This window comes from Actinia tenebrosa, unplaced genomic scaffold, assembly GCF_029948245.1.
Source record: "Actinia tenebrosa isolate PJP-AT-01 unplaced genomic scaffold, QUT_ActTen_1.0 PGA_scaffold8__29_contigs__length_14323225, whole genome shotgun sequence".
Taxonomy (NCBI): Eukaryota; Metazoa; Cnidaria; class Anthozoa; order Actiniaria; family Actiniidae; genus Actinia; species Actinia tenebrosa.
Window position 1 is genome coordinate 7,780,513 of NW_028292585.1, and position 21,289 is coordinate 7,801,801.

General features: G+C 37.2%; 4 protein-coding genes and 1 pseudogene across 6 annotated transcripts; 3 read left to right on the top strand and 2 right to left on the bottom strand.

Annotated features, from left to right (window-relative positions):
- On the top strand, positions 1–1,770 carry LOC148905088 (uncharacterized). The gene is made up of 2 exons (XM_089024084.1): positions 1–491; positions 786–1,770. The coding sequence occupies exons 1-2, from the start codon at positions 280–282 to the stop codon at positions 1,201–1,203; spliced, it is 630 nt and encodes a 209-aa protein (XP_088880210.1). The 5' UTR covers positions 1–279; the 3' UTR covers positions 1,204–1,770.
- On the bottom strand, positions 1,381–4,931 carry LOC148905089 (uncharacterized; annotated as a pseudogene). Its single transcript, XR_016118702.1, has 2 exons — positions 4,346–4,931; positions 1,381–3,998 (listed from the first exon to the last, which is right to left on the bottom strand). The product of XR_016118702.1 is annotated as an uncharacterized LOC148905089 (transcript).
- Positions 4,932–7,232: 2,301 nt separating this feature from the next.
- On the top strand, positions 7,233–21,074 carry LOC116287610 (uncharacterized). Its single transcript, XM_031694296.2, has 2 exons — positions 7,233–7,326; positions 20,306–21,074. The coding sequence occupies exon 2, from the start codon at positions 20,322–20,324 to the stop codon at positions 20,874–20,876; it is 555 nt and encodes a 184-aa protein (XP_031550156.2). The 5' UTR covers positions 7,233–7,326; positions 20,306–20,321; the 3' UTR covers positions 20,877–21,074.
- Positions 9,328–12,266, top strand: LOC148905090 (uncharacterized). Of its 2 annotated transcripts, XM_089024192.1 has the most exons (4): positions 9,328–9,690; positions 9,891–10,084; positions 10,213–10,376; positions 10,568–12,266. In XM_089024192.1, exons 1-4 carry the CDS (start codon positions 9,675–9,677, stop codon positions 11,748–11,750), a joined length of 1,557 nt encoding a protein of 518 aa, XP_088880318.1. In that variant the 5' UTR covers positions 9,328–9,674; the 3' UTR covers positions 11,751–12,266. The 2 variants fall into 2 exon arrangements, with proteins under 2 accessions (XP_088880318.1, XP_088880317.1); XM_089024191.1 differs by having other exon boundaries at positions 9,328–10,084.
- Positions 11,794–14,217, bottom strand: LOC148905091 (uncharacterized). Its single transcript, XM_089024193.1, has 3 exons — positions 13,921–14,217; positions 13,495–13,720; positions 11,794–13,412 (listed from the first exon to the last, which is right to left on the bottom strand). The coding sequence occupies exons 2-3, from the start codon at positions 13,718–13,720 to the stop codon at positions 12,025–12,027; spliced, it is 1,614 nt and encodes a 537-aa protein (XP_088880319.1). The 5' UTR covers positions 13,921–14,217; the 3' UTR covers positions 11,794–12,024.
- Positions 21,075–21,289: the final 215 nt, after the last annotated feature.

A 21,289-nucleotide genomic window follows, 5' to 3' on the forward strand; every position in this document is an offset into this window, starting at 1 on the left:
AGTACATCAAATGAGAAACACAAAAATTCAATTTTTAGAGGGGATAGAGCATCCGTGTTCCTAAAAAAATAATTTCAAAACATCGCATATATCGCTCTGGTGGCCGCCATCTTGCACTTTTATCGCGGGCTCAGAAAAACAGGTAATGACGTCACAACGTCATAAGAGTTCACGGCGTCAAGTTGTTTACGAGCGTTTGGTTGACTTCTTCCCCTGTTTCTGAGACGTTTTACTCAATATTTTACGAACGAAATACGGCCTGGTCATTCAATTAAAGGCATGTCAGAGTCTAATTCTTTTTCCGAAGACTCGGACAGCTCGAGAGACGATTTTGCTCAAGAATTTTTAGAAACGGACGAGTTTGTTTTACGGCCATATCAGTTCGAACCAGAAATAGAAATCTCCTCAGATGAAGAGTTCAGAGAAGGATCTGACAGTGACATTATTGAAGACGATGAACAAGAGAACAATCGACTTACAAATTCAGATTGGTAAGTTTTACTTCTTTCTTATCACGATAAAACTCAACTACATATCCATTTTATACAATCGTGTTTGCCACTTTCTTGCACTGTATATTTATTCATTTTAATCTGCCTCACGACCTTTGCAACCAAAAGCAAAACCAACTGTCACAATTAAACATCGCTTGGTTGTCAATAAGTTATATACTGTAGGACACAGATTCAGGGATATAGTTGTGTCACAATTTGTGTATATACTCTCACTTGGGACAATCATTGATAGTGTTCAAAAATACTAAGGATTGTTTTATTTGTTAATAGGTGTACCTGTGGTAGCTGCCAAATTATGGATACAATAGCTGAATGCATTTGTTGCCAAGAAATCCAAAAAGTAGTTGCAACATGCCAGTCTGTTGTTGAAGATGGAGATGCTGATGAACCACCACCATGCATTACTCAACATCCTGGATTCTTACCTGTTTGTGGCAATAAGTATGTTCTTCGAACCGCATGGGCTCAGTACAAACAGCAATACAGAGATGCTTATGAAGGCCCAGAGCACAAGCAGTACAGACACATTGCATATAGACAACTAGCAAGATGGTGCTGGGGAGTTCTTGGAAAGGAAGTTCGGGTTGTTCTGCCCTCTTGTGCTGTCATGTGCATCAGAGCACACTTCCCTCCCCCTGGACTAGAGGAGGACTTTCAGTTTGAGGGTTTTCATTATGCAGATGATTAGCTTGATATAATGTTGCATGGAGTGAATATATACATTTTATTTATTCCTTACTTCAGTTACTATACAGAGTGGATTTTTTTCTATCAGGAAAAATTCCTGGAATTGCAATTTTTTGGCATATTTAATTGCAAGATAATTGAAAACAAAAACATAGACTAGAAAAAGCTGAGACCAAAATGCATAAGAATCATGTATTCATTTAGGATGCAGTACACGGAAAGGTGTGTTATATAAATTTCTTTTTTATATAAAAAGCTTTTTGTTGGTACAAACATTTTTTGAATGTTTTACATATTTTATTATTAAAAACACACTAAACAAAATATCCAGCTGAATAGTGAACCTAGTGTACAAAGCACTAGTGAACACGATCACTAGCCAACCAAGCAAAATTTGCAGTTATACGAGTCCTGGCAGCAAAAAAGTTAAATATGCTGAAGCAAATGTCACCATTCAATTGGATATTTTTCTTTAATATATTCATACTGGGGGAGACTCTTTTTTACAGTCAATTCTTACCTAAATGGAAATAATATTTTAATAAAATTTTCATTTGAACATCTAAAAGGTACTGCATACTTATCTGCCCATTTCATCAGGTCCCCTTGTCATTTAAATTACATATTTTGTATATAGCATTTATACTTGGGTTTGTCGTGTACCTTTCCATATCTGGGAGCTTTTTTCATTAAGGGATATCTTTTACCAGTATTTTACACGACTGTCCAAAGATAGCCTGCAAAGCAGAGGGGGATTGGGACTTGAGGGAGGGGAAGAAGGACCAAACAGTGGAGGGTCATATGACCTGCAGGTACACAAAAGCTAATTCTAATTTAGATTATCTTGATAACCTGGACCAGTGTTTCTGAATCAATTCCTGTTTATCCGGTGCAGGCAAACTTGCAATGTTTGCTGGTAGGTCTACTTCTTCAATTTCCTGGAGGTCAACTTCTGCCGGAGCCATCACACAATGCCAGCACTTTCTTTTGAAGCTCAGGAAGGAAAGAATAACTTTTCTTTTCCAACACAGGCTTAACTACCCAACGCTTGTGCATTTTTGGGAAACATGGGCGGTATCTTGCCTCTCCCATCCTCGTCCCTGGCTTTTGAATCACAGCTTGGTTCCTTCCTGTGTTGTGGTTGTTGTCAATGGCTGCCAGTTGTGTTCTAGCAACCATACCCTTGTAGGAGAAGTGCTCTCTCTTTGGGCAGTACTTCAGGATCATGGAGTGGTATACTTCAAGCCCACCTGTGTGACAGAAGTCAGTGAGCTTTGCCAAGTCCTTCAGCAGTTTTGGTTGAAGGACCACTTCTTCAAGGGCTACATGAGCTGCAGATCCTGGTTTTAGCCAGCACTTTTTACGAGCTTCTCTCCGGGTTAGTCGAGGATGGTCACATTTTTTGAAGATCTCTGCATCTCTCCAAGAATGCTTGTTTGTCACATGATGCAAGATAGAGACCCACTTCTCTCTCAACAGCTGCACACTACCATTGCATGTTGCTGCACACCACCACAGATGGTTTGAGACCGACTGGATCCAATGTGAAAGGTCAGCACTTTTTTTCAACTTGGCCTTCTTGTTGAGTTTCTTCACAACAGATTTTGACAAATGCCATACGTCATATTGGTGTTTGATGTGGCTGTAATCTTTTTCCATGGTGCTAGTGATTGAGGTATGTCTGTCAGTAGTTATCCTCTTGATGTTAATATCGTCCTCATCCTCAAGACTACCAAGACTCCTAATGAAACCTCCTTTCTCCATAGCATTTGAAGATGTTGTTTCTGTGACCTGAACCACAGAGAAGGAAACTATCTTCCCTGAGTCATTGTCCATAAATGTGTATGTACCATACTTGGCATTATGGCCAGGGCTGTCACACCGTCCATCCCCATTCAAGTATACAAGAGGCTTACTTGACAGTTCTTGTAAAACGGCTCTTCTTTCTCTTTCCCAGGTATCATTTATTACAGGAAATAGATACCTATTCTGATTTTGGTAAAAAACTTTTTCACTGATAAATCGTAACCCAAGACATGAGGCAAAGTTTTGGATTCTTGTAAAAGTGTTACCAGTGAACAAAATAGATGAGCAGATTAGAAGGTTTCCTACCGGTGCACGATTGATGAGAGGCTGGGAATTCCACAAGCAGTTGTGACCTTTCATACATATGGTTTTAACCGTTACCATGCTTCCTGTGCAGGTAATGTTGGTGTCAGTTACGATGGAACCACAGTTGATACAAAACCCGAACAGTTCACCTAGGCATGCTGCAAATACCAAATACTTTGGCTCTTTGATGTAGGTGTCAAAGTGATACTCAGGTTCAGACTCTTTGTCTGTTGAAGAATTTGTTTCTTGTGATGAGATAATGTATTCATCCTCTTCATCACTTGAAAAAAGATTCACTTCTTCATCTGACAAAGGAAAAGACCCACAGGACTTTGCAGATTTCTGTGGTGATACATCATTCTTGCAAGACTTTTGTGGTGACACACTCATGGGTACAGAGGGAGCAGTATAGCTGTATGGATGGTCATGCAGGATACTGTTCAATTGCTCAAATGTTGAATTTCCTTCTACTTGAATGCAGGCATCAGAAGTCTCGACACTAACATCCACATTTTCTGTTTGGGTTGAGGTGCTTTTTCGTATTGAAAGCTTTTCATCCAGACAGCACTGGACTCCAAAGTCCCTTTTGTTGGAAGGTGTTTCATCGAAGGAAACCTCCATATCAGATTCTTCAACCATTTCATCAAGTGCATGTGTAGTTGGAGTCAGTAGGTTATCCAATGTCTTATGGGGAAAAAGAAGTAAACATAATCATTTATAGAACAAATACAAATAACAATGAATGGCAGTTACTGGGGTTCTCACTGATTCCGATAGTTGAGACGACACTCAAGCTTTAATTGTTTATAGGACTTTCATTGACTCCATATGAAAGAGCGTATCACTTCCATCCGCAATTCATCATAACTAAACCCGCAGCGGTAAACTTAGTATTAAGAATTTAATGCATTGGTTTGGTCTGAGCACAGTCACAGACCAGTCACGAAATAGCTCTAATATATGTATAAGACTTACATATTACACTGACAATCTAGCAGTGCACGTGCGAACACAAACTACAAATCACCTACCTCTTTTTGTCGTTGTCGTCTTATACGGTTTTCTGTCGTAGCTCTTCTTTTACTAGGGATGGTTGAAAAGTTAAAAATACTTGGAATTGCATCAGCCTTTAACCTTCTTTTTCTTTTTTCGCCTATTAGTTGCTCCATAAGGTCGGATTCGAAGCAACCATCCTCGAAGTGCTCGCTACATACATAGCAATTCTTCAATGGCGGCAGATTTGCTCGTCTTAGACGAGAAATCCAAGCTTTCTGAATTTGCAAATCTTTAGGAATCTTGTGATAGCTAACATCTTTTGTTTTTGTCGAATAGTTAGTGCATTCAGGCACGCAACAATTAACCATTTTGTCGAAAAAGCCACTTCAAACTCTCATGCTTACAGAAAAACTCTACATATCCAAACACACGTTGACGTTGTGACGTCACCCCTGAATGCGGTAATTTATCGCGGGCTCAAAGATGGCGGCCACCAGAGCGATATATGCGATGTTTTGAAATTATTTTTTTAGGAACACGGATGCTCTATCCCCTCTAAAAATTGAATTTTTGTGTTTCTCATTTGATGTACTTTCTCTTAAAAATGGGTCATTTTGGGGGGTAAGTTGCCCTTTAAGACGTTTTCGACCTTCGTTTGATTTCATTCCCCAACCTATTTTGTGATCGAACCGAGCTAGTACTTAGAGGGTCCTGAAGGGGTAAATTGAGTGCTGGTATTATCCTTCTTTGGTGCTTGGAAAATAGGATATCATGCACTGGGATTCATAAACAAAAAACTATCAAAAATGGGAGTAGGATTAAGATTTGAGCAAAACATACTCGGGCTGAGAATAAAGGGATTTGAACTGGGATTTGGGTAAATATTAGGAATCCCCTTCAGGACCCTCCATTTTTCATAGGAATACGCAGAGTCAATAGAGGGGAGTCCCCTATATTAACTCTGGAATACGTCATCAGAGCCTTGCATAGATTTGAACGGCTGCTAACACGAACGTTAAACTTTTAGATACTAAAACATAAGGAGGAAGACGCACAAATGTAGTTAATAACAGGAAATAAAAGTAGTATTTTCGGTATCTATTCGGATACATTTAAAAAAAAAACTCACATGCACACACAGTATTTATTATCCCGCCGCCGGTGGTCACGCCACGCTTTCGCTGTTTTGGGTAGATGATCATCACTACACCTAGAATTCATGATTTATGAAGCGGTAGGGAGTAAATGCTGCTCTTTCTTAAGAAAAATCCCTCAAATTTGCTAAGTATTGATGTCTCAAACGGCTTATAAAAGGTTTGAAAAATATTATTTTAATTTTGGCAGTCATTTACTTGCTAATTTATGCAAAAACGATTCTTTCAGAAACAACGTATTTAAGCTTATTTGATCGATCGTAGAAGCTTAAAAACATTTTTACCTAAGAATGTTTTTTTACAATCTTGAACAATATCATCTTGACATCACATACAGTGAAAATCTCGCTTTTCCGTTGTATCGGCCATGGTAAAATTCTCCCTTGTTTTGAGGGTACTTTTAAGCTCAAGAAAACTGTGTCTTGCAAACAATTCTTCCAGAAATTCTTCGTTACAGCTACATGTCTGAAAATCATTGTGAGGCATATAGAGATACCATATTTGAAGTTTATTAGGTTAGAAAGGTCAAGTATTGATTGTATTTCGTACACGAGATCGGTGATTTATCTCAATTTCAGAGTCGTCAAATTAGCATATTTGCCTATCTGCATAAAAAGTGAAATTTCTCCCGAACTAAAAAGAATTTTGCAAAACTAAGTGCACAGGGGTTAATGTTATATGATAGGGTATCTAACTTCAAAGTATGAGCAAAATCGATTTTTTGACTGTTGCCACGAAATTTCGAATTTGTCTGATTTTTACGGACAGCCGCTCTTAAAGCATTTCTTTAACTCAGTAATAGAGGTAAGCTATGGCTTAATACACCATGTACTTAGATTTTCTTATTTCAAAGCGAATTTTGACAATTATTCTAGATCTTCCATATGATTTTGTCGTATAAAGTGATGATCTGACTGCACTTTCGCTTCCACCTTGCTCTTCGAATTGTTTGATTTCACTTTACAGTGTATTTATTAGCATCTAGGCCTACCAATTGCAATGTCTCATAAAATCGAGATTTCGAAACCTGCCGAAACTGCGTGCACTCTATAAATTGGACTTCACAAAATGCCAAAACTTAGTGTCCATGCTTGAAACTTAAGGCTAATTCTTTTATATTGTGTTTGTTAATACAGTATCTTGGTCTGACAAAAGTATACTTGCGAAATATTTTGTATACTTGGAGAAAAGAAACATTTATTTTCTCACTTGAACTCTTCAAAATTCTTAGAAACGTGCAATCTCGTACCCAGAGCCCTTATTTCTTACTGCGCATGCTCAACGAAATAATTGGGCTCTGGAAAACTCCAACATATCCTGTGCTGTGATTGGTTCTCGAGAACAAAGGAAGATACCGGAAATAAAAATTACAGTACTAGGGAAAGTAAACAAGATGGCGTCTCGAATTAAGTACGCCAAAAAAGCCTGTAGGGCCGGATTTTTCAAAGTTTTGCCGGTTTTGTAATGGAAATTATATTGATGTCCATCCAATAGATATTTTCGGAGTTAATTTAACTGAAAACCATCTTCAAAACCTAATTTTCCAAGCGCAAATTCACATGCTCGTTGAACATCGTCCGCCATTTTGAATTTACCTAGTCTGTCATAATGCGCATGTGCGAGAAACCCAGAATCTGAGTCTTCCGGTTTGGAGTTTTCCAGAGCCCAATTATTTCGTCGAGCATGCGCAGTAAGAAATAAGGGCTCTGGGTACGAGATTGAGAAAACGTGCTGAAATGTACGCATGCGCAAACGTTTTTCTGTAGACGTGTCGATCGGATACACCTGTACACGGAACTGGAAAGACGAAGCTTTTGCCGCCCTTAAACACCTTAAAGCATTTCTTTAATTCAGTAATAGAGGTAAGCTATGGTTTAATACACCGTTTACTTAGCTTTTCTTATTTCAAAGCGAATTTTGACGATTATTCTAGATCTTCCATATGATTTTGTCGTATAAAGTGATGATCTGACTGCACTTTCGCTTCCGCCTTGCTCTTTACAGTGTATTTATTAGAATCTAGGCCTACCAATGTCTCATAAAATCGAGATTTCGAAACCTGCCGAAACTGCGTGTACTCGTAACTGCTTCGAGCTCGGTTATTTTTAGATTTATAAAAAGAAGAAAAAAAGAAAAAAAGAAAAAAAAAACAAAAGCAGAATGTAAGATAAGAACGAGATATATATTCTATAAATATCAATTAAATGAATTAAGCTACTTGGACTGGCTCAGGGTCTATGTGTTTAGGGCCGTAGCCACAAATTTCTGATTGGTCCGGTTTTCGATGGTTTTCATTTTTTCTTATATTCTTTTATTATTTTTCTTATATTTTTTCCCCGAAAGTTGGTCCGGTTTCAACCGGACCAACCGTACCGGTGGCTACGGCCCTGGTGTTCTATGCAATGTATGTGTTCTATGTAATCTATGTGTACACTAAACTAGCGAAAACTCACTCCTTCAATCAAACGAATGAGTCCAGCGCCATATTGTTTTTAACAACGAAATGCGTCATACTAGCCGACGTGCTGCTATCTACGAAAGGCAATCTCGCGTCCCAAACAAATGACGTCATTGATAGCAACGGCTGGACGCATGCGCTGTACTAAGAGTGAAACATGAGGGCATTTGAATGTTGATAGATAGATAATTTGTAACACCGTATGGTATGTAAAAATGAAACTGACGTTTCGGACGTTAGTCCTTCATCGGAGTAAACGAGAGATGAATGTGGAAATGTGTATATATAGTGAGCGTGGATGATAAATAACCAATGAGAGATAAGAATAAGGGAAAACAAAAGGAAACAAGAGGATCGAAAGTAACAATAGACTAATTAAACGAGAAGCGTTCGTTCATGCCAAGGGGATTAAGCGTGCCCAAGGTGTGAATTAGCCTCATTTCTTTAGTTTTGCGGCAGTCGTTACCGCCTTTAATTAGGGATAAGCCGAATACAACAAAATCAGAAATGGAATGGTCGGTAGAATTAAAATGACGGGAAACTGGTTTGGAAGAGTCGTTTTTCCGAATATCATTGAGGTGATCCCTTATACGGTCACCTAAACGACGACCAGTTTCTCCGATGTAAAGCAATGTTATTTATTGTATTCAGTGTTCTAACTGTAACCAGCTTTACATCGGAGAAACTGGTTGGAAATCCTCTTGTTTCCTTTTGTTTTCCCTTATACTTATCTCTCATTGGTTATTTACCATCCACGCTCACTATATATACACATTTCCACATTCATCTCTCGTTTACTCCGATGAAGGACTAACGTCCGAAACGTCAGTTTCATTTTTACATACCATACGGTGTTACAAATTATCTATCTATCAACTGTTTTACTGAAAACACCGACGCAGTTTACACTAGTTTTCACTAGTTTTCCAACTTATTCATTTGAATGTTGGTTTATCACGGCGACTTTATCAGACCAAACGGAGCCTAAACTACTATTTCGAGTCTTATATAATTGTTATTTTGTATATATTATTATTGACATATTATTTATTGTGTGAGAGACGTGTTTAAAGGAAGAAATTTCACAAAAAGCACAAGTTCCTGCATCGTCTTCAAGTAACATATGGTGTCACAGGCATTGCCCTCAAGTGGTTCTAGTCCCAACCTATCTGACAAAAAACGTGTCTGTATAAACGGGAACTTCTCGCAGGACTTTGAATTATCTCAGGGGGAAACAAAAGGATCACGTCTCTTACGTATGCAAGCAAGCTATTCGAATCTCTTTACGTATGCAAGCAAGCTATTCGAAGTTGTAAAGTCCCACCTTCCTGACATACATGCATATGCGGACGATACACAGCTGTATCTATCGTTTGAGCCAGATGTTTGGGCGGGCTGAGGTAGATGCTATTACTGCGTTACAAGATTGTATCAGTGACATAAGGACAAGGATGATAAGTTACAATTAAATAGGCCCTTTGCAGCTAGTGGTCACGTGCTTGGATACCGCTTAGCAACACAAAACTGGAGAGCAAGCCTTCCAGTAAACAAAAGTTGTAATAGGTCAAGCACGCGTGGTTTTATACGATAGTTTCATCGTTCAAAACGCTTAATCCTTTTGCCCTATCTACAAACACAGTAAGATAATCTTAAATTCTCTCCTTTGGACTCGATTTTTGGTTCGAAGTAACGATATTCTTCGCGTTATCGCGAAAAAATTGTCACCGCCGGCCCGCTCGACGGCTGAAAAACATGGCGACTTCGCAAGGTATGTACTTCAAAACTCTCCTTTTTTTTGGTTTCTTTTCAATTATTGGACTTCTAAAATCTCTAAAATAACAGTTTAGATTGTGAATGGTGATCGATTGTAATTGGACGGCATTTTAATGGACGATTTGTTTATTTTTTGTGAGAGTGATTCCACGTCTAAAGTCAAGACTAACCCATGTTTACATATATTCGCTGTAGATGTTAGAACTCCCGACGAGCCATCACATACCAAGAAAAATTCTTCGTACCATTGTTGTGTTCCCTTGTGTAACGGAGATTCTCGATATCATCCTGATTTAAAGTTTCACCGCTTACCAGGCCGTGCAAGGGATGAGCAATTGAAAAAGGAATGGCTGGTGAAGATACGAAGAGATGTGGGCCCACACTTCAAGGTATATAGGAATCTAACAATATCAATGCACAATACGAATTGCCTGTGGATCTTTAAAAAACTGTAATGAAGATAAAAATAGTTGAATACAGTTACATTGTTATTAAAAGGACATTTGATTTATAATAGGTTAACAAAAGTACCAGAGTGTGCTCAAAACACTTCACTGAGGAAGATTACAATCCTCCCACTGATTCTGGACGTCAGTTGCTAAAAAGAGAAGCTGTACCATCAATCTTTGACTGGTCAACCAAATCCAAAGCAAGAAGAAAGATAATTCGACAAGTAGATAGGTAATGAATATCACATATTTCTACTTCAATACATTTCATTTAGACTTGACTGATGGAATTGTACTTGATGTTTATTTTGGTTTAAACCAAAATAATTTTATAATTTTAATAATTTAGTCTTTTATAATTTTTTATTTAGTGTGAACTGAGTGTGAACTGAGTGTCATCATAATTTCAAAACCTTTTTACAGAGACACTCAGACAGATGAAAGTGATGACAATGAAGATAATAGTCCCAGCACTTCTACAACCTTCAGCATGGATGACCTACAAGCACAAGTCCAGTCACTCAGAGCACAGTTCCAAGATGCACAAAAGCAACTTGAACAAAGTAGAAATGAAACTGCAGCTGCCCTCACTGAAATAAAAAGGGTTAAAGTTGAAGCTGCAAAAGAAATTGAGGACATTAAGAGGCAAGCTGCAGAACAATTAGCACTTAATAAATTTGGGCTTGAGAGATTTGGCACAGACAATGAGATCATAAGATTTTATACAGGTTTCCCATCCTATTTACATATTCAGTTCTTTTTTAAGTTTTTGCAGCCATGTGCTGCACAAATGACATATTGTTATGCCTCTGGAGAAAGAGAAAGTAGACCAGACTCAAGAAATATGCTTCTTGTGGATGAATTGTTTATGTTTTGTGTACGCCTCAAACTAGGTCTATTCGGACAGGATTTAGCTCATAGGTTCCGAATACATAAATCGTCAGTTTGCAGGAAATTGATCACATGGACTAATTTTTTGTATTTTCTTCTTGGTAGTCAAGTGATCTGGCCTTCAAGGCAAGATGTTGATAGGTTTATGCCAGAAGGTTTTAAAAAGCTTTATGCAAGCACACGTGTCATTTTAGATTGTACAGAGATTTTTGTTCAAACACCTACCTCCCTACTACTTCAGTCGCAGCTTTATTCTAGTTATAAGAGTAATACTACACTCAAGGGTTTGATAGGCATTACCCCTAATGGAGCTATTAGCTTCGTTTCTAGCCTTTACACAGGGGGGATTAGTGATAAGGAAATCACAAGGTGCAGCGGCATTCTAGATTTGTTAGAACCTGGTGATTCAGTCATGGCAGACAAAGGGTTTGACATTGAAGATTTACTTAGGGAGAAGCGGGTAGAGTTAAATATTCCTCCGTTTCTTGAAAGTCAGGAACAATTCTCTGCCGCAGATGTTCAAAAAACAAAGACACTAGCAAGTCTTAGAATTCATGTCGAGAGGGCAATAAGAAGAGTCAAAGAGTACCACTTTTTCGATTCAGATGTGCCATTGTCCACTTTAGGTTCAGTCAATCAGTTATATACTGTAGCCTGCCTCCTTACAAATTTTCAAGGCCCACTTATTTTATCCAATGGTAATAATGAGGCATAGTGTCTGTAAGAAGTTGGTGAATGTATGATTAATGTGGCTTACATAACCCATTAGATAATCTTTAATGCAGGTTGGTTTATCATGTGTCTTGGATTGCTTTTTGTAACTATTTCAATTTGTTTGTAAATGAAAACTCAAAAAAAAAAACTAATGAACAAACACAAAATCTAAATAGCACAAATAAATATAATACTAATATGATATAAATATAATAAAAAATAAATTAAGATTATGAATTGATTTGTCATTAATAAAAATAATATAATATTTGTTATCATAAGAAATCTGGCCATGGTTTGAGAACAACAACAAAAATCTTAGTGTATTGATGTAAATAGTAATTGAAGAAAAAACTATCAACTTTGTCCTTTGCTTGCTGGAAAAACACTGAATCAAAATTAATTCTAGAGCAAACAAACAAATTTTCGTCAATGTAACTGAAAAAATCACACCATTCTAATCCTGTGAGTCCAAGCTGGCACTGGATCTGGTAATAATAAATGTCTGTTGTTTTCAGTTTGTACTGGTTAGTGTTCTGGTCCTTGGTGAGATACCTCACATTGTCAAATGATGTTTCCCCCTCTTTAACGACCTTTATTTCTAACAAGCCAAAGGGATTCTGACCATTATTTACGGCATCAAGGTCATAAACTTTCCTGTCTGGGCTACAACCTAGCCATGGGCACTTTGGGTGGACAATCAGCCCAGATGGGAAGAGGTTTACTCTTCCACCCTTTGCATTGCTAGCATAGACCATGGCAGCATGTGGTTCAAGTTCAATGCCTCTTCTCATTGCTGCAGTTTGTACAAATCTGGTGGGGTTTAGCTGATTGACAAGGGTGTCAAAATGTGACACCCGGCGAGCGACAATGCCAAATTTGCTTGCTGTTACCCTTTTTTTTTTGAGCAGGTGCCATACATCACTCTGACTTTGAGTGACTGTTTGCTGCTGCACTCTCAGTGATGACTCTGTTGTCACAGACAATGTTCCAAATATAGATTGTTGACGACTGTCAAGACAGATTGACACATTGTTATTAAATCTGTCCTCTGCACTTGAGAGGGGAAGCTCTGGGAAAGAAGTGCAAGTAAAATCATTTATGATGTAGTCAGTTGACATCTTTTGTTGATATGACAGGACACAGCCTTTTGGGACATTTCCAAACTTGCTCTGTACAAATGGGATATTGCCAAGTTGATCTTGATTGGGCAGAATGGTTGTAAAGAGAGGATAAGGTGGTTGGAAGCCATTAAAGTGCTCTTTTGTGAGGGTAGGATACTGGGTAGATGGGGAATACAAATTACTCTTGATATATCTACTGTACGAAGCGCCAAGTTGGGGTTTTTTCACTAGCACGTCTTGTATTTCTTTTTGTGCGATTTTGGATCCTCTAGGTATGCTCCAACGCTGCTTCATGCTGGTACATGTTAGCTCATCAGGCAATGTCCGATGTCCCAGTTGCTTAAGAAGGGCTAAATAGTAAAGAAGCCCGATCACATGATGGCAGTATCCACCTGCCCCGGCTACACATGAGCACAGCCCAGACAGCAATGTCAAATTGTTGTTCTGGACTGACACCTCTAAAATGTGCGGTGGTTCAGACTTCCTCATTGAGCGGTAACACTTGCATTTAACTCTCACGCACTGGTCGGTATATATCACTAAAAAATTGGAAAAATTAGTGTGAATTGTCTGCCATTCATATCATAATGAAATAGAAAAAACATTTTGGCTATCAAGTACCTTTAACGTCATGTAAATAGCCTGGTTCCGCCATAAATTTGTACGCTTTCGAAGTGCTTGTGCAGCCAGACTTCTCTATAGCGTAGCTCCCTACATCATCGAAGGTGAGGGAAGGAAAGATAGAGATGTCTTGAGTTTCTACTTCATCTAAAACAAAAATAAATATAAAAATATCAGTACGAAGAATTTTTCTTGGTATGTGATGGCTCGTCGGGAGTTCTAACATCTACAGCGAATATATGTAAACATGGGTTAGTCTTGACTTTAGACGTGGAATCACTCTCACAAAAAATAAACAAATCGTCCATTAAAATGCCGTCCAATTACAATCGATCACCATTCACAATCTAAACTGTTATTTTAGAGATTTTAGAAGTCCAATAATTGAAAAGAAACCAAAAAAAAGGAGAGTTTTGAAGTACATACCTTGCGAAGTCGCCATGTTTTTCAGCCGTCGAGCGGGCCGGCGGTGACAATTTTTTCGCGATAACGCGAAGAATATCGTTACTTCGAACCAAAAATCGAGTCCAAAGGAGAGAATTTAAGATTATCTTACTGTGTTTGTAGATAGGGCAAAAGGATTAAGCGTTTTGAACGATGAAACTATCGTATAAAACCACGCGTGCTTGACCTATTACAACTTTTGTTTACTGGAAGGCTTGCTCTCCAGTTTTGTGTTGCTAAGCGGTATCCAAGCACGTGACCACTAGCTGCAAAGGGCCTATTACAATTAAACGATGCCAAGACAGAGTTTTTAATCAGAAATACAGATAGGCTCCACAAAAGTATCTGCTGTAGACTCAGCTAGGAATCTGGGGGCCTGGTTTGATTCAAATATTAGTATGACCACCCACATAAATAGACTTGGTCATTCAGTATACTACCATCTACATAACATTAGGAGAATTAGAAAGTACTTATCATATGAAAATAGGAAGGCGATTGTTCAAGCGACCATAATATCGCGCGTAGACTACTGTAATAGCCTATTGCATGGCGTCCTTTCTGTTCATTTAACTAAGCTACAGCGCCTGCAGAATGCAGCAGCTCGCCTTGTTTACAATGTATAGAAATATGACCACATTACTCCAGCACTTATAAGGCTTCATTGGCTCCCAGTAAATTTCGCATTGAATTTAAGATTGCTATGATTGTGTATAAATGTTTATATGGTACTGCTCCACAGTATCTTAAAGATTTAATAAGTATAAGGGAACCCGCAAGATATAAATTACGATCAAATAAGGGCATGTTCCTAATAGATAATATATGGTAGAAAAGCAAAGAAGACTTTAGGTGACAGGGCTTTTGTCAATGTAGCCCCAAGGGTATGTAATGGACTGCCTCTTGAAATAAGGCTAACTAAATCTTATAGTAATTTTAAAAGTATGCTTAAAACTTATTTTTCTGAACTAGCGTTTTATGATTAGAACTAAGTATCGTTTACATTTTATAAATTTTATACCTATTTAATCACTTTTATTTTTTCACTTAGTGATATATATATCTATATATATTTAATTTCTATTTTAATAGTAAGGAAATTTTATTATATTGTAAATAGATATTGATATTATATTTTGTAATGCGTACTCGATCATATATTACCATGTTAGACTGCGCAATGTTAAGTAGATTATCATATATTTATTTTAACTTCAGACATTTTTGCTACATGAATATAGAATATTGCGAGCATGAATAGTCTAAGCAATTATCTGCATGACTGATTTTATAAAGATGTATACAAATTTAACGATTGTACCGACGTTTCACAATCTCACAGTTCTGTGAAATAACCCATTTCTGACACTTTCTTACAATATTTAGTCCTTCAGTGAGGCCTACATCAGTTAGTTTAGTAATCAAATCCGTGTGGTACCCAGATAGAAAGTCAAATACTACAAATACAGCGCATGCGTCCAGTCGTTGCTATGAATGACGTCATTTATTTCGGACGCGAGATTGCCTTTCGTAGGTAGCTCGTTTGATTGAAGAACTTGGTGAGTTTTCGCTAGTTTAGTGTACGAAATGACCACTGAACCTCACGCGTTCTTCAATAAGTTTGTTTATATTTACAGCGATTTCCACTTGAGCGCACCGCGCGCCGAATTTGTATTGATTTTGAAACCTTCGCTAATTAGCGCGTTTGAAGTGTCAGACTGAAACTGTCGCTTCTCGGTCAGCCAAACGCCAGCAGGGGGGTATTTTGCGAACGCTAGCCAACAAAATCGCGGGCTTCCACATAATTTGTTTACTTTTCGAAGGATTTGTAGTGAAAGGTACTTTTTGAGTTGAATGTACGCTATTGGATGTATTTTTACAAGAGAAAATGGGCTATTTCTCAGTATATCTCTGTCCTGAATATGTGTATGTCCTTAATCTATATATGTATATATTCCTATACATATATGTATATATACATATTGCACAAAGATTACAACATAGAACACATAGATTACATAGAACGCATACATCACATAGAACACATAGATTACATAGAACACATAGATTACATAGAACACATAGATTACATAGAACACATAGATTACATAGAACACATAGATTACATAGAACACATAGATTACATAGAACACATAGATTACATAGAACACATAGATTACATAGAACACATAGATTACATAGAACACATAGATTACATAGAACACATAGATTACATAGAACACATAGATTGCATAGAACACATAGATTACATAGAACACATAGATTACATAGAACACATAGATTACATAGAACACATAGATTACATAGAACACATAGATTACATAGAACACATAGATTACATAGACCATGTAGATTACATAGACTTTATTGCACGTTTTGTAGAAAAATGGCAACATATTAGCAACACATGTTCTGGCACTGAATCTCTATTCAGAAGTTAATTAGAAAATAAAGTAAATAATTTGAAAAGAGCACATTGAAAAAGGGTGCATTGTAAACATCCCTCCAGGGTTCAGTACAAGTTTGAATGTAACTTTAAATGAAAAGTTGAAGGATCTCTTTGCTGGGGCGAAAATGGGACCTCAACTTGCATTTGCTTTTCTCACTTTAGTTTTTTATTTGTGGAATTCTAAAAGAAAAAACAAATTACATGGAATTTCAATTGTTATTCCTGTTGCAAAGAAATTTGCATATCTGGCAAAAACAGCTATTTCTACTGGTGGTTCTATGGAGGAAACAAGCCTGAGCAGAAGCCTTTGGAATTGGTGTCAGTGAAAAACCAAAAAATCGTTGTAATGAATATTCTGATAGTATGTAATCTAATGATGTAGTGTGTGAAATATTGGACATATCCACAGAGAAACTTTGTTTCTTGAAATCATTACCAAACACCTTACGACATGCGAGTTCAATGATATCTTATACAATATATACTCATTAGAAAGGCATTAAGTGCAAATGTATTGAAGTCAGCAATCAACTATGGCCTTTTTTATGAGAAGTGAACCAACAAATATTCTAGCATCCACAGTCAAAGCTCATGGTTTAAAAATTGTGGAAATGGAAAAGGATGGCAATTGTCTATTCAATGCTCTGAGATTCAGCTTGGCACAAGCTTTTGAAGCTGCAAATGAAAGTGATTTCATTTCACATTTTCAATCACTTGGAATTAAGAAGCGACCCAAAGCACTTCAGAAATTGCTACGCTCCAAAAGAAGGTTATGGTGGGTGAGTGCAGGGCAAGAGATATCAAAACCTATGAAAAAAAGCTGTCAGGAAATGCTAGAAAGCATTTTAAAACAGACGTACAAATATTTAAACAACGACCAGTACTCTTGAGACCGCATAGGCGACCTATAGCTATGTGTTCTATGCAATCTTTGTTCTATGCAATCTATGTGTTCTATGTAATCTATGTGTTCTATGTAATCTATGTGCAATATGTATATACCCTTTTTTCAATAAAGTTAGTCACCAAAAACCTAGAAAGCTGAGATCACTGAGCATCATGGGAAACTTTTCATATCAAAAAAGCATATATATATACAAAGTTTTTTAATACAAACTGCAGCTCGATGATGCTCAGAAGAGGTGAGACTGTAAACGGTAAAAGATTCACAAGTCCATGAACAGTTATCAAGCGGTTGAACGTGTGAAATGAATCTACCCATAATCCTTGTCGGCCTCAGCTTTATAGCTTTTCAGGTGACTAACTTTATTGAAATAAGTGTATACATATATGTATAGAAATATATACATACAGAAGTTCATGATACATATATATATATATATAGATAGATTAAGGACATACACATATTCAGGACGGAGATATACTGAGAAAATGCGTGACATAACCAATGTCAAGCTAGAAAGTCGTCTCTCCTTGAAATAAAATGGAACCTATCAACAAAAAAAAAAGAAAAAAAACAAAAAAAAAAAAAAACAGAAGTGGATTTGAAAAACCCGCGCTTTTTCTGAACATTTTGGTATAAAATTCATAGGAATTTGTTAAAATTTAGAACCGTATTTTTGCTGATTATATAAGCTCATACTATCCGTTGGCTATACGCGCGCCAGGTTGGGCACGAGCATGCGCAGTATCAGAACTCGAAGAATTTATAAAAACTCGAAAACTACGTGGTCAAATATCTTTAAATTTCTACAGTTTTTTTCTTCGTAGAATGATAAGAATCAAATCTTCAAATTCTTTCGCACCATGCACGCGGTCTCATCTCGCTTGGCTGCTTTCCGATTTACTCCCGAAGTTTGGTAATAAACAGTTTTTTTTATTCAAACGTGGGACGTTTGTCATGATGTACTTTGCCGTCAGTGTGAGTGAATAGAATCGGCGAACATGCCTCAAATAAAAACTTCAAGAAAGAAGCGAGCAAGACTTTTGAGTTTAAATAAAGAACCATACTTCGGGAGTAAATCGGAAAGCGGCCAAGCGACATCAGACCGCGTGCATGGTGCGAAAGAATTTGATGTTATGGTCATTAGCAAACAATAGAATTCCCAGAGCATCAAATCGTTGGGAAACGATCAATGTTTTCTGTATTTCTCGTTCGCTTTAGATCGCTTTAAAGGAGTTCAATAGTCTTGCAATTTTGTATAATATTAGTTTAAGTTCTAATTTGTATCCTGACGTAGTTTTGAGAGAAATGATCAGCGAATTTAAGAATAATGGAAGATCTAGTAAGATTGACTAGAAAACTGCGATGAAAAGTGCGCATCAAATGTTCACCCCGTCTTCTGCACTATACGTTTTCACGAAATCGCATAAGTCGATTATCTTCAAAATGTTCCTTTTAAAACTAGATACAGAGTAAAACTAAATGAGCAATGACTTTTGTGAATATATAGCTCTGAAATATTAATTTCGGCCGTATGAAATCCATTGTTTAGTTTTGAAGTAGATTATGCACTATATTTAAATAGTCTCAAATATCTCATAATTAGCTAGATAGATTTTTTCAAAAATCCCTACAAATGGAGGCATCTAGTATATGATTATGTGGTACGAAGCATTTTAGTGTTGAACGCTCTGCAAGGCTAGAATTATTTTCTAAACGAAAACAAATATTTCATCATAATCACGTGTTATGACCTCCGATCTCATTAAAAATTGTATCAAACATTAATTCAATCTTTATGTGACTTATGTGCAAAAAAGATTTGCAATCAGATAAAACACGTTTATGCACCAGCGTTCCAAAAGTGGAAGGTAGCGGTCAAGCGTGAGGGGATCCAGCCACCTTTTAAGCACAACCTTTTGCTTTGGAAAGAGAGCAAAGAGAGGGGCTGGGACCGAAAAGAGCGAATAATCCAAATGTATGGGCAATTTTTTCCGATAGTAAAGTACTTTAAGGTGCTCATACATACGTGGAATTTGTGCTGCAAAGGCTTATACTATACGTTTCTAAGAATTTAACAAAGTTCAGGGAACATGCGTCACATTACAGCACGTTTTCCAATAATTTGTTCATGGCATTCGATTTGCCAAATTTAAATTCGGCTCTAAAGGTTCAAGATATTGTTTTTAGCGGAGCTTCCGTGAATATATTCACATTAAAACAAGGTTGATTCTCTCTAGAGAAGCCTTTCTCCTATTTGTGTTGATGTAATATATCCTTCATAATTGTTACGAAAGTAGGCTTAACAAGCCGCCCCCACTAAGGAATGTAGGCACAAAAACATATCCCGCTACCTCGTAGTCATCGTTTTCAACTACACGTTATATCCTGGCAGTGCCGTATTTCATTAGGTGTTTGACGATATAATGACAACCAAAGACACCAGTCACGAAAAGTATGGGTTAGCAAACTGAATTCAGTGCCGTTTCGGTCTGAGAGCCGAAACAAAAAAATCCTGTGAGAAAGGTAATTAGATACAGTGCGGAAATAAAAAGATTGTTTCGAATTTGTGGATTATATAAGCGAAGCGTAGGAATCCTGATTGAATCAGCTATTTACATAAGGACAAGGAATCTCACTGTTCGATGTGGGATGAATCAAGGAAAATAATAAATAATAGACTCCTAAACTAAAGAATAATACTATAAATAAACATGACAAGCATAAAAAGGTATCATTTTATTTATTAATTAAATAAATAAATTCAAACTAACCATATCAGTTATCTCACAATGCATTCTGGGATACTAGAATAAGAATTCCTCACCCCACAACACACAATATTGACTCACACGTAAGTTTCCCAACCAAACTAATAAAGCACACTCCTAAAACAAAAATTAACGCACGAAAAGCACGGGATAGCCGAAATATCATTGCATCATTGCAAGAGCAATACAGCCTTGTTGTAACTGCTTTTTTTCTTCTTACAGTAATAGAAAAGAAACCATGGGTTCGGGAAGTTCGAAAAGTTCGTCAACGTCTGGTAAGGATGGAGAAAATTGGACAAAGAAAGTATATTTTCATCCCAACGCTGATGAAAATGTCGCTTTCAAAACTTTTGCTGATGGTGATTTAAGGTCGAGACTGAAGGATGCAATTGAAAAAGAAGAATCGATTGAAAGAATCTGGGTCTATAAGTGTCCTATTTGGCATTGGCAACCAAGAGGACCAGTTGCTCCCCTTTGTCACCAGTTTGTCGCGTTTGAAACGAGATGTTGGTGGTGGTGTATTGAGAAGAATGACGAGGGAATCACAATTCAGAGGGGGAAAGCACTTAAAAAAGTCAAGGATCTATACAGAGGAAAAGCTAGGCCTTATGACATAGTTGTAATTAGCAGCGATAAGGGAAGAAAGACCATGGATGAACTGGTAGACTGGCTTTTTGTAAAAGACGAATTAAACAAAAAGTACCACCATCTTGGAAACAACTGCCATGATTTTGCCAAGAGGGTATTTGACGAGTTTGCCAAAACAGAGACTCATTATTATATCCTTGGCTGATCCACATCAGAAGTCATACCTAGCACTTCAGTTGTACTATTGAGGACTATAAGGAACACTCTTGCAGACAAACTGAATTATTTTAACTGGGAAAACGATGCTTTCACTTACTACTTTGCTTTATTAGATGTCAATTATGACTGTGAAAATAAGCACTTTTAAAACGATATAACTAATAAAAGTGTAATTCTTCAAGAAGCCTTATTCGTCCTATTTTATACCGCAATGTATGATGTAAGAATATTTCTCTCACCTGTGCACTTGACTTTCAATCATTGTAATGCATGTGTGATGTTCTTCTTAAAAACAAAACTGAACATAGAATATTGATAAAACTTTTCACAATTGAGAAGGGAAAATTATTATTAAGGGAAAACATTAGGGAAAAACATTCTGAAAATAGGAACTCATTT

Bases quoted from the DNA above. Each gene is read 5' to 3' on its own strand.
- LOC148905088 (XM_089024084.1), top strand. From the start codon at position 280: ATGTCAGAGTCTAATTCTTTTTCCGAAGACTCGGACAGCTCGAGAGAC. The intron at 492-785 runs GTAAGTTTTACT...ATTTGTTAATAG, and splicing joins CGACTTACAAATTCAGATTG to GTGTACCTGTGGTAGCTGCC.
- LOC148905090 (XM_089024191.1), top strand. From the start codon at position 9,809: ATGGACGATTTGTTTATTTTTTGTGAGAGTGATTCCACGTCTAAAGTC. The intron at 10,085-10,212 runs GTATATAGGAAT...GATTTATAATAG, and splicing joins ATGTGGGCCCACACTTCAAG to GTTAACAAAAGTACCAGAGT. The intron at 10,377-10,567 runs GTAATGAATATC...ACCTTTTTACAG, and splicing joins ATAATTCGACAAGTAGATAG to AGACACTCAGACAGATGAAA.
- LOC148905091 (XM_089024193.1), bottom strand. From the start codon at position 13,720: ATGTTAGAACTCCCGACGAGCCATCACATACCAAGAAAAATTCTTCGT. The intron at 13,413-13,494 runs GTACTTGATAGC...CCAATTTTTTAG, and splicing joins CTATTTACATGACGTTAAAG to TGATATATACCGACCAGTGC.
- LOC116287610 (XM_031694296.2), top strand. From the start codon at position 20,322: ATGGGTTCGGGAAGTTCGAAAAGTTCGTCAACGTCTGGTAAGGATGGA.